The sequence below is a fragment of the Garra rufa genome, chromosome 7 (genome assembly GCF_049309525.1).
Source record: "Garra rufa chromosome 7, GarRuf1.0, whole genome shotgun sequence".
Lineage (NCBI taxonomy): Eukaryota > Metazoa > Chordata > Actinopteri > Cypriniformes > Cyprinidae > Garra > Garra rufa.
This window is the reverse complement of record NC_133367.1, coordinates 24,497,671-24,512,739: the sequence shown is the minus strand read 5'-3', so window position 1 is coordinate 24,512,739 and position 15,069 is coordinate 24,497,671. Positions and strand designations below refer to the sequence as shown.

The 15,069-nt window shown below is 28.9% G+C and overlaps 1 protein-coding gene across 1 annotated transcript; it reads left to right on the top strand.

Annotated features, from left to right (window-relative positions):
• Positions 1-391: 391 nt before the first annotated feature.
• LOC141338055 (ankyrin repeat and MYND domain-containing protein 1-like) lies at positions 392-14,807 on the top strand. Its single transcript, XM_073843623.1, has 12 exons — positions 392-526; positions 3,579-3,725; positions 3,811-4,247; positions 6,961-7,177; positions 7,362-7,538; positions 7,633-8,022; positions 8,068-8,261; positions 10,438-10,609; positions 10,809-10,949; positions 11,042-11,170; positions 14,345-14,452; positions 14,646-14,807. The coding sequence occupies exons 1-12, from the start codon at positions 392-394 to the stop codon at positions 14,805-14,807; spliced, it is 2,409 nt and encodes an 802-aa protein (XP_073699724.1).
• The last annotated feature ends 262 nt before the right edge of the window (positions 14,808-15,069 follow it).

Here is a 15,069-nt window from a genome sequence, read left to right as displayed (position 1 = left end):
GTTGCTTAGCTGCGCGGTGTTTAACTACTAGAGCAGGTCACTTAAAACACAAAAACAAACCAACGAGAGACACGTGTTTATTTGAACAGGGTCGCCGGCCTTTGTCATGTATATTATGCTATGAAAAGACCATCTGGAGTACCAGCTATCTTACAGAGGAACCGGCTTAATTGCAGTAAATTTAATGAGGAGTTTATTTTCGCCTGACGTTTAGCATTTGATTCTGACAGATGCCTGGGGGGCGAAAATTTACGCGAGACTCGCGTCGTCATGGTAACCAGCCGAAGTTAAACAATAAAGTGTATTTCCTGGTGCACTTGGAAGAAGCGCTGGGTGTAAATTAAATGAGTTTATGATACGAACTGATAAGGAAGGATAAAACAGTAGCCTAATGTGGGGAAGCGAGAGTTTTTGTAAAAGAAATGGACAGGGGATTCAGGAATGGCCGGATGGATGTAAATATGAGGGGGAATTTGTGAATAACCTGAAGCACGGCACTGGTATCTTTACATGGCCAAATGGAGAGGTATTTTTCGCTTTATATGTAACATTAACACAATAATAATGGTCTGTTGGTTCTAAGGTAAAGTTTTAATTTATGAACTCAGATATTGTTAAAAACAAACAATTATAACAATTAACAATTATACAACGTAATATTAAGTAGCACTTTCTTCCAGATCTTGACTGATCTAACAATTTAAATAACAGTGTCATAGTTTTCACAGTCTGCCGAATTTCTGTTCTGTTATTCGTAATAAAATTAGTACACATAATATTTAGCTGTGTCATGTGTGGCATTTTATAGGGGTCTAAGTGCATAACGCTGAAACCCCATTGTTACTGTTAAAGGGATAGTTCTTCCAAAAATTCTGTAATTACTCAGCCTCAAGACCTTTGTTCATCTAAAAACACAAATTAAGATATTTTTGATGAAACTCCAGAGCTTTCTGACCCTGCATAGACAGCAACACAACTGACATGGTCAAGACCCAGAAAGGTATAAGGACATAGTTAAAATAATCCATGTGTTCACCCGTAATGTTATAAAGCTACAAGAATACTTTTTATGCACAAAGAAAACAAAAATTATGACTTTATTCAACAATTTATTCTGTTCTGTGTAAGTCTTCAATGCATGTTCAAAGCATACAGTTTGTTCACGAAAGTACGCTTATGTTCACAAGAGTATCACAATGTTCACGAGAAAACCATGACACGTGTTCACAAGTGTATCATGACGCATGCTTTCATGAGAGTACCACATTTTGAAATCCATTCAGCTGTTCTCCTGTTCTGGCGATATCACTTTTAGCATAGCTTAGCATAGATCATTGAATCCTATTAGACCAATAGCATCGCGTTCAAAAATGACCAACGAGTTTCCATATTTGTCCTATTTAAAACTTGACTCTTCTGCAGTTATATCGTGTACAAAGACCGGCGGAGAATGTAAGGATGTGATTTTCTAGGCCGATAAGATTAGGAACTACACTCCCATTCCGGCGAAGTAGTCAAGTAAGTTTGCTGCCGTAATATGGCCGAAGCAGGGGCAGTAATATCACGTAGGGTGTTTTTTTTACACAACTATGGAAAATTTTCAACTAATTTTTAAGCAAATTATAGACTTTCCATTAAGACCCCAAAGAATCATGTGAACGTCTAGTGTGCAGCCAGCTTTAGAACTCAGTCTGAGGTCACATGAGAAAATTCGCCAGTATATAATATGACAAAAACATAAAACGGCTATAACTAGGCATCAATTAGTCCGATTGACTTGAAAATTCACATGCCGTGTCTATCTCCAAATGCCACAGCTGTCTATGAGCATGTATCTCCCGATGAAGTTCGAGCATCTATTAGACAGGGTTAATGGAGGCCGATCGAAAGAAAACTTTGTGTGCCTGCAGTTCTGGGCTGCGTTCTCCGATAACGTTGTCTCTTAGCGCGCTACGAAGACTCACAAGGTACACCTTAACTACAGGTATACCTTTCTTACGTGTGTTCTCCGAACTACACCTTAGGATGTTGCTTAAGGTAAACCTTCTTAAGTGCGACCTTAGCAGGTGCTGTCCATGGTGGAGGTGCTGAATAGGTTGATATCGAAGCCTCGATGATCGATTGTGCGCTCTTTCTTTCTCAGCGGTATAGGTAAAGTATTGAGAAAACAATGTTCTTTATAAAGAAGCGTTTTAGAAATAGTATAAACTGCATTTATCGGGGCTCATTAAAATATGTGTATGTATTTATAATTTAGCAAGTGAGCAATCCCACACCCTCACGGCCATATGTGTTAATGTTCTCCACAACGTATGCTGATTACCCACTAGGCACTAGCCGTATCAAATTATACACTGTATATAAATAACACGACTTTGCAATAGCGTGTAATGTATACGCCAAAGTCCAATTTTGCGTGCATATGATACGCCAATCCTTCCCATTAACTTCAATGGAGAGAGGATGCTTACAAATACCACGCATCATCTTTTATATAGATGATATATATTTATATATCATATAACTTGAACTTTGGCTTATATATATATATATATATGGTATTTGTACGCATCCTTTCTCCATTGAAGTTAATGGGAAGGATTGGCGCATCATATGCACGCAAAATTGGACTTTGTCGTATGCATTACACGCTATTGCGCTCCGTGGACGGCGCCGTCTTTGTTTTAAAACAAGTTCTTGCTGTCTCACTGCCATAGCTATAAAGTTTGTGTAAACTCATCTTTCTTTATATAGACTCCTAAGCCTTTTCTGTCAAATGGTTTGCGAGCTGATGTGCCTTGAGATAGTAATTAAAAAAGCTAACAACCATTAGTGTATGGAAACTTTATTAATGAAAACACTTCCACTAGGTTTAGGCCATTAAGTATTTTATGTGTAAAATTTTAAAGTAAAGTAAAAATGTAATTTTAATACTAAATCAGATTTTATATTAAATGTTTATATAAAATGTTCTATGTGTAATTAAACTGCGACGTAAAAAAGCTTTTTGCGTAGTGGTGGCCACTAGCGGTATGAACCGTCAGCAGCGATAAGGTATAGCTAAGAGCGCTCCAGACCAACCTTACGAACGTATGACTTACAGAAGTGCCGTATACTTAACTAAGAAGGTTTCGGAAAACACATATTAACGATAAGGTACTTCTTAAGGTACAACTTAAGAACGACGTAGCGTTAAGGTGGTTTTGGAGAACGCAGCCCTGGGCCTTTTTCAAGAATGTCATTGATGTGACATTTTTTTCACTCATAATAGAGAACCACTGCTGTCAATCAAATGATTTGTTAATTATTCAAGATTATTTAAAAACCTACTTTTGCGAAATGAAACTCTTGATTTCATTTTTGCCAAAATATTTGTCAAATTCTTTTTTAATATTAAAATTATATTTAATTATTTGAAAGTTAAGCATTTTTTTTAAGTATTTCATTGTTTCGTTTAATTTATTATTTTATTTTTAAATGATTAATTTAGCTATTTTATGCAATTATTTTATTGCTCACTGTAATCATTATTGAGCACTTTCCACTTTAACACTAAATTATTGTCATGTTTTATTCAGTTCTATACAGGTTCATTTTTTAGGGATTATCGGCATGGGAAAGGCATGTATTCCTGGCCTGATGGATCCAAATACACAGGAAAGTTTTATTTGAACCGAAAAGAAGGATACGGAGTACAACTTTTCCCAGATGGATCAACTTTTGAGGTGAATAATTCATAGCTCACTAACAATAAGATTGTTTTCATCATATAATACATAATGAAACAAAATCTGTTCTACTCATCTTCAGGGTCTATATCATGCTGATGAACGCTTTGGCCCTGGAGTCATGACATACCCTGATGGGAGTCAGGATGTGGGCCTATGGCACAGAGAGAGGCTACTCCGACTTTGCACCACACTGGAGGGTGGCTTCAGTTTGGAGGACTTCCCAGAACACATGTCCAGACTGCCTAGGAATCACCTGAAACAACCTCAACTACTTCTTGATGTGGAGTTGAGTACAGACACCGATCAGGGTCTATCAGAGGACGAGGACCGTTTCATCCTGCCTCCAGACATTGAGAGCTACTCCACAGATTCAGACCATCTGCCCGTCCCCAGATGTCTACGGCGGGAACTGGACCTTCACTTTTTTGGTACGAGTGACATCAGTACAGAGCAGCCGTCACATTCAACAGCCTTGCCGCTACAACAGCGCATGAATGCTCACATTCAGAGACACAGGTAAGAAGATTGCTGTTTTGTAACCTGGGCTGGTTACCCAGAGTTTTATTTAATTTTATTTTAAATGCATTAATGTCAACAATTTTAATAAAGAAATATCATTTTATTTTATTTTATTATTTTTTTTTAGATGCATTAATGTCAACAATTTTAATAAAGAAATATCATTTTATTTTATTTTATTAGATTTTTTTAGATGCATTAATGTCAACAATTTTAATCTATATTTGCCTGAAGATAGCAGTTTTGTTTGATTTTATTTTGTTTTGTTTTGTTTTATTATTTTAGTTTATTTTGAATGCATTAATCAACCATTTTAATCAATATTTGCAGAACGAGCATTTTAATTAATTTAATTTAATTTAATTTAATTAAGTTTATTTTAAATGCATTAATCCACAATTTTTATCAATGTTTGCCAAAAGGTAGTATTTGTGTTTTATTTTATTTTATAAATAAGAATTTATTAAAAGGATGATGTTAGATTACAAATATTTCTATTATATTGTTGTAATAATTGCGTTAATAGTTATATAAAAGATAGGATTTTTATTTTTTATTTTATTAATACTGGCAATTAATTATAATTATAATTATTAATTATAATTTATTTTTCTTAAATGATGAAGTTAGATTACAATTATTATAAACGATTGATTAATAAATGCATCAATATTGATACAAATTAAAGGATTTTTATTTCATTTTTATTTACACAGGCAATTCATTACGATGAAACCATATAATTATTAATTTGATGTAAGAATTTATTAAAATGATGACGTTATATTACAGATATTTAAAAGATGTATAATATTGTTTTGAAACATGCTTTAATATTGATACAGACGATTTTCTTTTATTTTAAATGCATTAATGTCAACAATTTTAATCAATATTTGCTGGAAGATAGCATTTTTATTTTATTTTATTACAGCTGGCATTTAATTATAATGAAACCATATAATTCTTAATTTGATGTAAGAATTTTTTAAAATGATGACGTTAGATTACAAATAATTAAAAAAGATTATTATATTATATTGTTTCAATGCACTGATATTGATATAAAAGATAGGATTTTTATTTTATTTTAAATGCATTAATGTCAACAGTTTGAATCAATATTTGTCAGGAGATCGCTTTATTTTATTTCATTTCATTTATTTTATTTTATTTTATTTTATTAATGCTGTCAATTAACTAATGAAATTATATAATTATTAATTTGATGTTAGATAATTTAATCTACAAAGTAACATTTGTATTATTATATTGCATATTTTATTTTATTTATTTTATTAAAACTGGCAATAAATTGTAATAAAACCATATCATTATTAATTTAATGTAAGAATTTATTAAAATGATGACGTTAGATTACAAATAATTTAAAAGATCTATTATATTGTTTTAATAAATGCATTAATGCATTATGTTAACAATTTTAATCAATATTTGTTAGTAGATAGCATTATTCATTTTATGTCATTTTATTTTGTTAATGCTGTCAATTAATTATAATGAAACCATATAATTATTAATTTGATGTAAGAATTTAATATACAAGGCAGATTTATTTTTGGTTATATTATATTATAAATATTTTAAAAGATGTATTATATTGTTTTAAAAATGCTTTAATATTGACACAAACGATTTTATTGTATTTTATTTCATTTTAAATACATTAATGTCAAATATTTTAATTATATTTGCTGGAAGATTTTTTATTTTATTTTATTACAACTAGCAATTATTATAATGAAACAATATAATTATTAATTTGATGTAAGAATTGATTAAAATGATGACGTTAGATTACAAATATGTCAAAAGATCTGTTATATTGTTTTAATAAATGCATTGATATTGATATAGAATATAGGATTTTTTTTTTTACAATTTTTAAATGCATTAATGACAACAATTTTAATCAATATTTGTCAAAAGATAGCATTATTTTGTTTTATTTAAATTTATTAATACTGGTAATTCTATTGTTAATGAATTATTAATTATAATATATATATTATATAATATATACAATATATAATAATTATAATATAATTATATTATATTGTTTTAATAAATGCATTTATATTGATACAAACGATATGATTTTTATTTTTTATTTATTTTAATTTATTTTAAATGCAAAAATGTCAAGAATTTTAATCACGATTTGTCAGAAGATATTTTTATTTTATTTGATCAATACTGGCAATTAATAATAATGAAAAATGAAACCATATAATTATTAACTTGATGCAAGAATTTAATCTACAATGTACTTTTTTTTAAAGGATGAAGTTAGACTAATTAAAGACTAAAATTAGACTAAACTATTTTCAAATATTTTAATTAATATTTGCTGGAAGATTACTTTTTTTATTACAACCAGCAATATTAATTTGATGTAAGAATTGATTAAAAAGATTACTTTTGATTTTTAAAATTTTTTAAATTATTATAGTATAGTTATAGTACTATTATAGTATATATAGTACTATATTATAGTGTATTATAGTACTATTATAGTATAGTATATTAACTATTTTTAGATTAATTATAAAATGATATTTGGCAGTATGGCAGAGTGCATATATACTGGTATACATACCTTTCTGTATGTAGCTAATGTTAATTAATACATTTATCAGTGTTGACACTTTAATTAATTAATTAACTTACTACATTTTTTCCTTCACAGATTTGAAACAGACACATTAGACTGGGATGTCACTGCAGTGCTGAATTTGAACAGGACTCAGTTCGGACCCAAAGGTCCCTTGGAGCTGAACTCAGAGAATCTGATAAAGGAGGCTTCACATGGTGAATGCAGGAATGTTTACCGAATCCTCAGAGATGCAAAAGTCCATCCTGACGTGAGCGACGCACGCGGACATACGCCTCTCATAGCAGCCACGGTAAGCTTCACTTTTAGACGGTCTAACACAGTAGAAATACTCATGGTAAATAGCTTCTAGTCAAGTAAATAGTGACTAAGATTGGCCAGAAGGTGGCAGCATTGGTTTTCATTTTCACAGTTTTGAAGAAACATTGGATGAATGGATAAAATACAGCTTTCAGGGGTGTTGTGTGTCTGCGTAGGTTAATTGTCATGACAGTGTCATCCACAAGCTGTTGGACACCGGGGCCGATGTCAATAAATTAAATGATGAAGGCATGTCTGCTCTGGCTGTCTGTCATGTCCTCTACTACCCACTTCAGTCTTTACATGAGACTCTGGCTGAGAGAGTGACGCAGAATATCAGCCCAGAGCCGCAGGTAATAATATACAGAGAGGAAGTTTGGGATACATTATGGGTATTTCTCTATTTCATTTGTTGTTCCTCCCTTTTTTCTGTCCGTTGCGCTAAAGAACAAGCCTTGGGAAGACGTCTCCCATGAATCCTCTCCAGATCCAATGACAGGAACACCCAAAGATGAAAGCTGCCAAGAGTCATTTGAGACACCAAGAGAAAGCGACCAAGTTGACCGAAGTCTTGAACCAGAGAACCTCAATAACTTGGAGAAACTTGAAGCTCAAGAGCAAATAAATGCCGACGATGAAGACCTCAGCAACTCTGAGGAACCTCAACTTCATTATCAAATGAATGAAAATACAGATCCCAACAAGGAGATGGTTCTTCAGCTTGAACATGAAGAAGACAAACCGACAGAAGAGCCATATATTATCATCATGTCAAGATCTATTCAAGTGTTTGATGATAAAATCCCAGTGGGTTCTGTATTGTGGCAAGAGAAGGGAGCAAGGACAGTGGTTGACTCTGTGGAGGAGGTGACAGATCTGGAGATTGAAGAAAACCTGGAGAGGAGCATCCGATCAGATGATCCTACTTTTGATTCTGCACGTTCTATGGCTAGTTTTCACATTGATGTCACAGAGGAGATCCTGCAGAAGAGTGCTGAGATCCTGTGCCAGACAGGAGCAGTGACTCTGGCAGACAACCAGGAGACGATCCGGAAAATTGCACTTCTGAAGACAGAGTTAGTTGACAAATTTGTACAAATGTTTTATTTCAATTTGTCACAAAAATATATTGGTAAAATAAAATAAAATAAAATAGTGTGAATAAATGTATAATAATAATTAAATAAAAATATTTAGTGTTTTTAATAAATATTTTAATATTGACGAAATGCACTAAAAAAGGAATACTGTATATATTCAATATAATATAATATTCATATTAACTATAAACTATTTTTAAATTAATTATATTTTATTATATTTGTCAGTATGGCAGTGCTCATATTTAATGGTATATATGCCTTTCTGTCATATAAAAAGTAAGCAATATTTGCCAGAAGATGGCATTTATTATTTTATTTTATTTTATTTTATTATTTTAAATGCATTAATTTCAACAGTTTTAATCAATATTTGCAAGAAGATTTTATTTTTTTTTGGAATTTAATTTTATTTTGTATTTTATTTAATTTTATTTATGAATACTGGCAAATAATTATAAACCATGTAAACCATAATTATTAATTTGACGTAAATAATAAGGAGTAATAACTTAATCTGCAAAGTATTTGATTTCTCGAGTTGATTTTAGTTTATATTTTGAAGTATATTTTTTAAAAGAGTATTTTATTTTTAAGTACATAAATAATAAGAATTTAATCTACAAAGTAGGTTAGATTATGTTTTAAAATTATATTATTATAATTTATATTGCATTTAATTATATTAAATATTTTTAGATGAATTATATTTAATTATATTTGGCAATATGGCTTTTCTATGTATTTATCTGAATCTCACAAAAATATATTGTGGCCTTAAATTAATGAAGACAAGGAATTATTGTTATGAGCATTGAGAATAGCTGGATGGCTGAAACGTCTGCTCTTGCTCTATTAAAATAATTGATTGTTTTTGTTAAAGACTTTGTCTAGTTTTTCAGAGTGCGAACCATCTACAGTCTCTTCTGGCCTTAAATTAATAAAAAAAAAAAAATATATATATATATATATATATATATATATATATATTTTAGAAGGTCTATTATATTTTAATAAATGCATTAATATTGACATAATGCACTGAAAAAAGGAATATGTATTTAATTATATGAAATATTTTTAAATTAATTAATTATATTTGATTATATTTGGCAGTATAGCAGTATGCTTTTGTCTGAAGACAGAATTAGTGTTTCTAAAAACATTTTTATTTATTTGAATCTAACAAAAATATATTGGGGTCTAAAAAAAAAAAACATTCCCCCCAAAGTTCTTATTAGTGTAATGTGAAATGTTTCATTTATTATATTAATGAAATAATTTAAATTTGTGTGAACGTCACAAAAATATATTGGTAAAATAAAGTAAAATAAAATAAAATATTCCACAAAATTCTTATTAGTGTAATGTGAATAAATATTTTTATAATAATAATTAAATAAAAAATATTTAGTGTTTTAAATAAATGCTTTAATATTGACGAAATGCACTGAAAAAAAGGAATACTGTATATATTCAATCATATTAACTATGGACTATTTTTAGATTAATTATATATTATTATATTTGTCAGTATGGCAGAGCGCTGTATACTGGTATATATGCCTTTTTTGTCATATAAATAGTAAGCAATATTTGCCAGAAGATGGCATTTATTTTATTTTATTTTATTTTATTTTATTTTATTTTATTTTATTTTATTTTATTTTATTTTATTTTATTTTATTAATGCATTAATGTCAACAGTTTTGATAAATATTTGCAAGAAGATAGAATCTTAAAAAATATTTAAAAATGTAAAAAAATAACTAGATAAATAAAATAAAATAAAAAATCCCACAAGGTTCTTATTAGTGTAATGTAAATAAATAGTTTTATTATAATAATGAAATAATTTAAATAAAAATATTTGGTTTTTAATTTCTCATTTAGCTATTCAATTAAATAAAAATATAGTAAAATGTGTCATAGTATTAATTAAAAACGACGATAAAATGATACATATTAAACCCATAATATGATATATAATATTATTCGAGTGCTTACACACAGACATATATATTATGCATTTCAATTGTGAGAATGAGATAAAAAAAAAAAATGGTCGGAATTTAATGGGCATGTTATTGTTTGGTCATGCTATTGTTTGCAAAATTGTTGCTTTGTAATTGTTGATTGTCTGGTCTGAAAGACATAGGAATCGATGGACTACAATTAAGCTTCTGTTGGAGAGAGGAGCAGACCCGAACGCCTCTACCGTCCCAATGCCCGTCATCTTCCTGGCTATCAAAGCGGCCCATGTCAAGGGCGTCCGGCGTCTATTGGAGTGCGGGGCTCGTACAGACATACCTCTAATTCCAGAGGTTCCTCCAGTTTAATTGAATTGAATTGAATTTGTAATTAAATATTGATTTTACATTTAAAATATTACTTTAAAACAACAATATAATGCAAATATTTTAGTGCTCTCTAACCAATTATTAATCGCTAAATTTTACTAGAATATCAACAGCAAGGCGTCTATTTGCTCATTTTTATTTGTTCTTCTTGTGTTGGTAACAGCAAAAGGGTCTGTATCCCCTTCACATAGCAGCGGGTTTATCTGGAGCAGAGGGTCCTGAAATCACAGAGCTCCTCCTGCATGCCCTGGCGGACCCTGATGTCAAAGCTCAGGATGCTCATGAAGTCTACGAGCTTGATAAGGTCTGAGTAAACCACAAGTTTTGTATACATGTTTATTTTTTATTATCTCTAATCAAAGAAACATAAACCCTCAGGACAAATTTGAGGCCCAGGCCTTTAAGAATCAGCGTCTCACGGCCTCCGGACCCCTGGCTAAATTCAGCGAAGCCCCTATTGAACTTCCTCAGGAAGGCGGGAGGACACCGCTACATGTGGCCTGCCAAAGAGACAGCGATTATGCAGTAAGAATACAATATATAGACCGAAACAACTTGATAATCCTAGAAAAGAAAGTAAATATTTTATATATTACTTTTTAATTATTTTTTTTGTTTAAATAGGTTTTCATTTGCATATATCATTTTATTATTACCATAGAATTATTATTTGGAATGTAAATAAATAATAACTTAGTACTATATTTAATTTTTATTTTATTTATTAATATTAGTAATTTTTTTTAAATACACTGCTTTATAAAAAAAACTATAAGATTGTTAGATAAATAAAAAGAAGTCTTGAAGAAATGCGTAAAATGGAATTTTTAATGGATGATTCAAATAAATACTGACGGCAGTTATTCTCGTAATATTTCAATTCTATTCTCGTAATTACAACTTTTTTTCGAAACATTTCAACTTTATTCTCGTAATATTTCGATACTATTCTCGTAATTACGACTTTTTTCTCGAAACTTTTTAACTTTTTTCTCGTAATATATTTTGATATTATTCTCGTAGTATTTCTGCTTTATTCTCGTAACATTTTGACTTTATTCTCGTAATATTTTGACTTTATTCTTGAAATATTTCAACTTTATTCTCGTACTATTTTGACTTTATTCTTGAAATAATTTAACTTTATTCTTGTAATTTTAGATACTATTCTCGTAATTACGACTTTTTTCTCGAAAAATTTCAACTTTTTATTCTCGTAATATATTTTGATATTATTCTCGTAGTATTTCTACTTCATTCTCGTAACATTTTGACTTTATTCTCGTAATATTTCAACTTTATTCTTGAAATATTTCAACTTTATTCTTGTAATATTTTGACTTTATTCTTGAAATAATTTAACTTTATTCTCGTAATATTTCGACTTTATTCTCGTAATTTTGACTTTATTCTTGTAATATTTTGAAATTATTTTCGTAATATTTTGAAATTATTTTCGTAATATTTCGACTTTATTCTCGTAATATTTTGAAATTATTTTCTAAATATTTTGACTTTATTCTTGCAATATTTTGATATTATTCTCGTAACATTTTGACTTTATTCTCGTAATATTTAAACTTTATTCTTGAAATATTTCAACTTTATTCTTGTAATATTTTGACTTTATTCTTGAAATAATTTAACTTTATTCTCGTAATATTTCGACTTAATTCTCGTAATTTTGACTTTATTCTTGTAATATTTCAAAATTATTTTCGTAATATTTTGAAATTATTTTCTAAATATTTTGACTTTATTCTTGCAATATTTTGATATTATTCTCGTAATATTTCGACTTTATTTTCGAAATATTTCAATATTATTCTCCAAATATTTTGACTTTATTCTCGTAATTTTGACTTTACTCTCATAATATTTACTTTATTCTTGAAATATTTCAACTTTATTCTCGTAATATTTTGACTTTATTCTTGAAATAATTTAACTTTATTCTTGTAATATTTCGATATTATTCTCGTAATTACGACTTTTTTCTCGAAACATTTCAACTTTTTTCTCGTAATATATTTTGATATTATTCTCGTAGTATTTCTGCTTTATTCTCATAACATTTTGACTTTATTCTCGTAATATTTAAACTTTATTCTTGAAATATTTCAACTTTATTCTCGTAATATTTTGACTTTATTCTTGAAATAATTTAACTTTATTCTTGTAATATTTCGATATTATTCTCGTAATTACGACTTTTTTCTCGAAACATTTCAACTTTTTTCTCGTAATATATTTTGATATTCTCGTAGTATTTCTGCTTTATTCTCATAACATTTTGACTTTATTCTCGTAATATTTAAACTTTATTCTTGAAATATTTCAACTTTATTCTCGTAATATTTTGACTTTATTCTCGTAATTTTGACTTTATTCTTGTAATATTTCGAAATTATTTTCGTAATATTTCGACTTTATTCTCGTAATATTTTGACTTTATTTTCTAAATATTTTGACTTTATTCTCGTAATATTTTGACTTTATTTTCTTAACATTTTGACTTTATTCTCAGAATTTTGACTTTATTTTTGTAATTTCAACTTTATTCGCGTAATTTCAATTTTAGTCTAGAAACATTTAAACTTTATTCTCATAATTTTGACTTTATTCTCAAATATTTCAATTTTTTTCTTGTAATATTTCGATTTTATATTTTATTCTCGTAATATTTTGACTTTATTCTCATAATTTCGACTTTATTCTCGTAATTTTGACTTTATTGTCGTAATTTCGACTTTAATCTTGAAACATTTAGATTTTCTTCCTGTAATTTTGACTTTATTCTCCAAATATTTTTACTTTATTCTCGTAATTTTGACTATATTCTTGCAACATTTCGATATTATTCTCCAAATATTTTGACTTTATTCTCGTAATTTTGACATTACTCTCATAATATTTACTTTATTCTCAAAATATTTCTACTTTATTCTCATAATATTTCAATATTATTCTCGTAATATTTTGACTTTATTCTCATAATTTGACTTTATTCTTGTAATATTTTGATATTATTCTCGTAATATTTTAACTTTATTCTCATAACATTTCGACTTTATTGTCGTAATTTCGACTTTATTTTCGAAACACTTCGACTTTATTTTCGAAACACTTCGACTTTATTTTCGAAACATTTTGACTTTATTCTCGTAATTTTACTTTATTCTCATAATATTTACTTTATTCTCAAAATATTTCTACTTTATTCTCGTAATATTTTGACTATTTTCTAAACATGTTGACTATTCTCGTAATTTTGACTTTGTTCTCGTAATTTCTACTTTATTCTCGTAATTTAAATTTTAGTCTAGAAACATTTCAACTACATTCTCATAATTTCAATTTTATACTCAGATATTTCGACTTTGTTCTTGTAATATTTAGGTTTTATATTTTATTCTCATAATATTTGTAGTTTAATAATAATTTCGACTTTATTCTCCAAATATTTTAACTTTTTTTTATATTTTATTCTCATAATATTTCTACTTTAATAATAATTTCGACTTTATTCTCCAAATATTTTAACTTTATTCTTGTAATATTTCGACTTTATTCTCGTAATTTTGACTTTATTCTCCCAAATATTACGACTTTAATATCGTAATTTCACATTTTATTTTAGCACTAAAACGCTGTCTTAAATAAAAAGATTGGAAATTATTTTTCTTATTTTTCTTTCAGAATGCTAGAGATGTGGTGGCGCTTCTCCTTTCTCATAACACAAACCCCAACGATGTGTGGAGTGGTCATTCACCCTTGTCTCTGGCCATTGCGAGTGGCAACGACCTTGTATGTAATCATTTCTTGAATAATTTGTAGTGCGACTATTTGCAAGGAATAAAATTTTATGGCATAATTAAATACTGTCTTTTCAAAGGCACAGGATGAATGTTGTAGAATAGTAAGTCATTACTGAAGGATGAGGGTGAGAACTCTATGGCATTTCATTGACGTGCCGTGTATATTAACACTGTTTTCCCAGGCTGTGGATGAACTGCTAGCTGGAGGGGCTGATCCTAATCTTCCTCTCCCTCGTCATGTGGGCAGCGCTCTCTGTGCCCTTGCCAACATCAGCTACGACCGTGGGCCACAGCCACGCAACCAAGTCAAGCTGGTGATCTTCTTTAACAGTTATCTTATGTAACCCCGTGGGAAAATATGACTGTGCATGCGTGAGATATGTCTCTGCATGCTTGCTCTGTAGTTGCACTATGCATTACAAAATAAAAGTCGAAATTTAGATTTAAATTTAGTTAGGCTTAAGGAAAAAGCATGTTTGTTGATTTTACTGGATTATATAGTACAGATTAGTATACATTTATTTTACAACAACAATAACACTAATGATTTTATTCCATATGTTCTATAAAAAATATAATAATAATAAAATAATTTTAATTCTATTT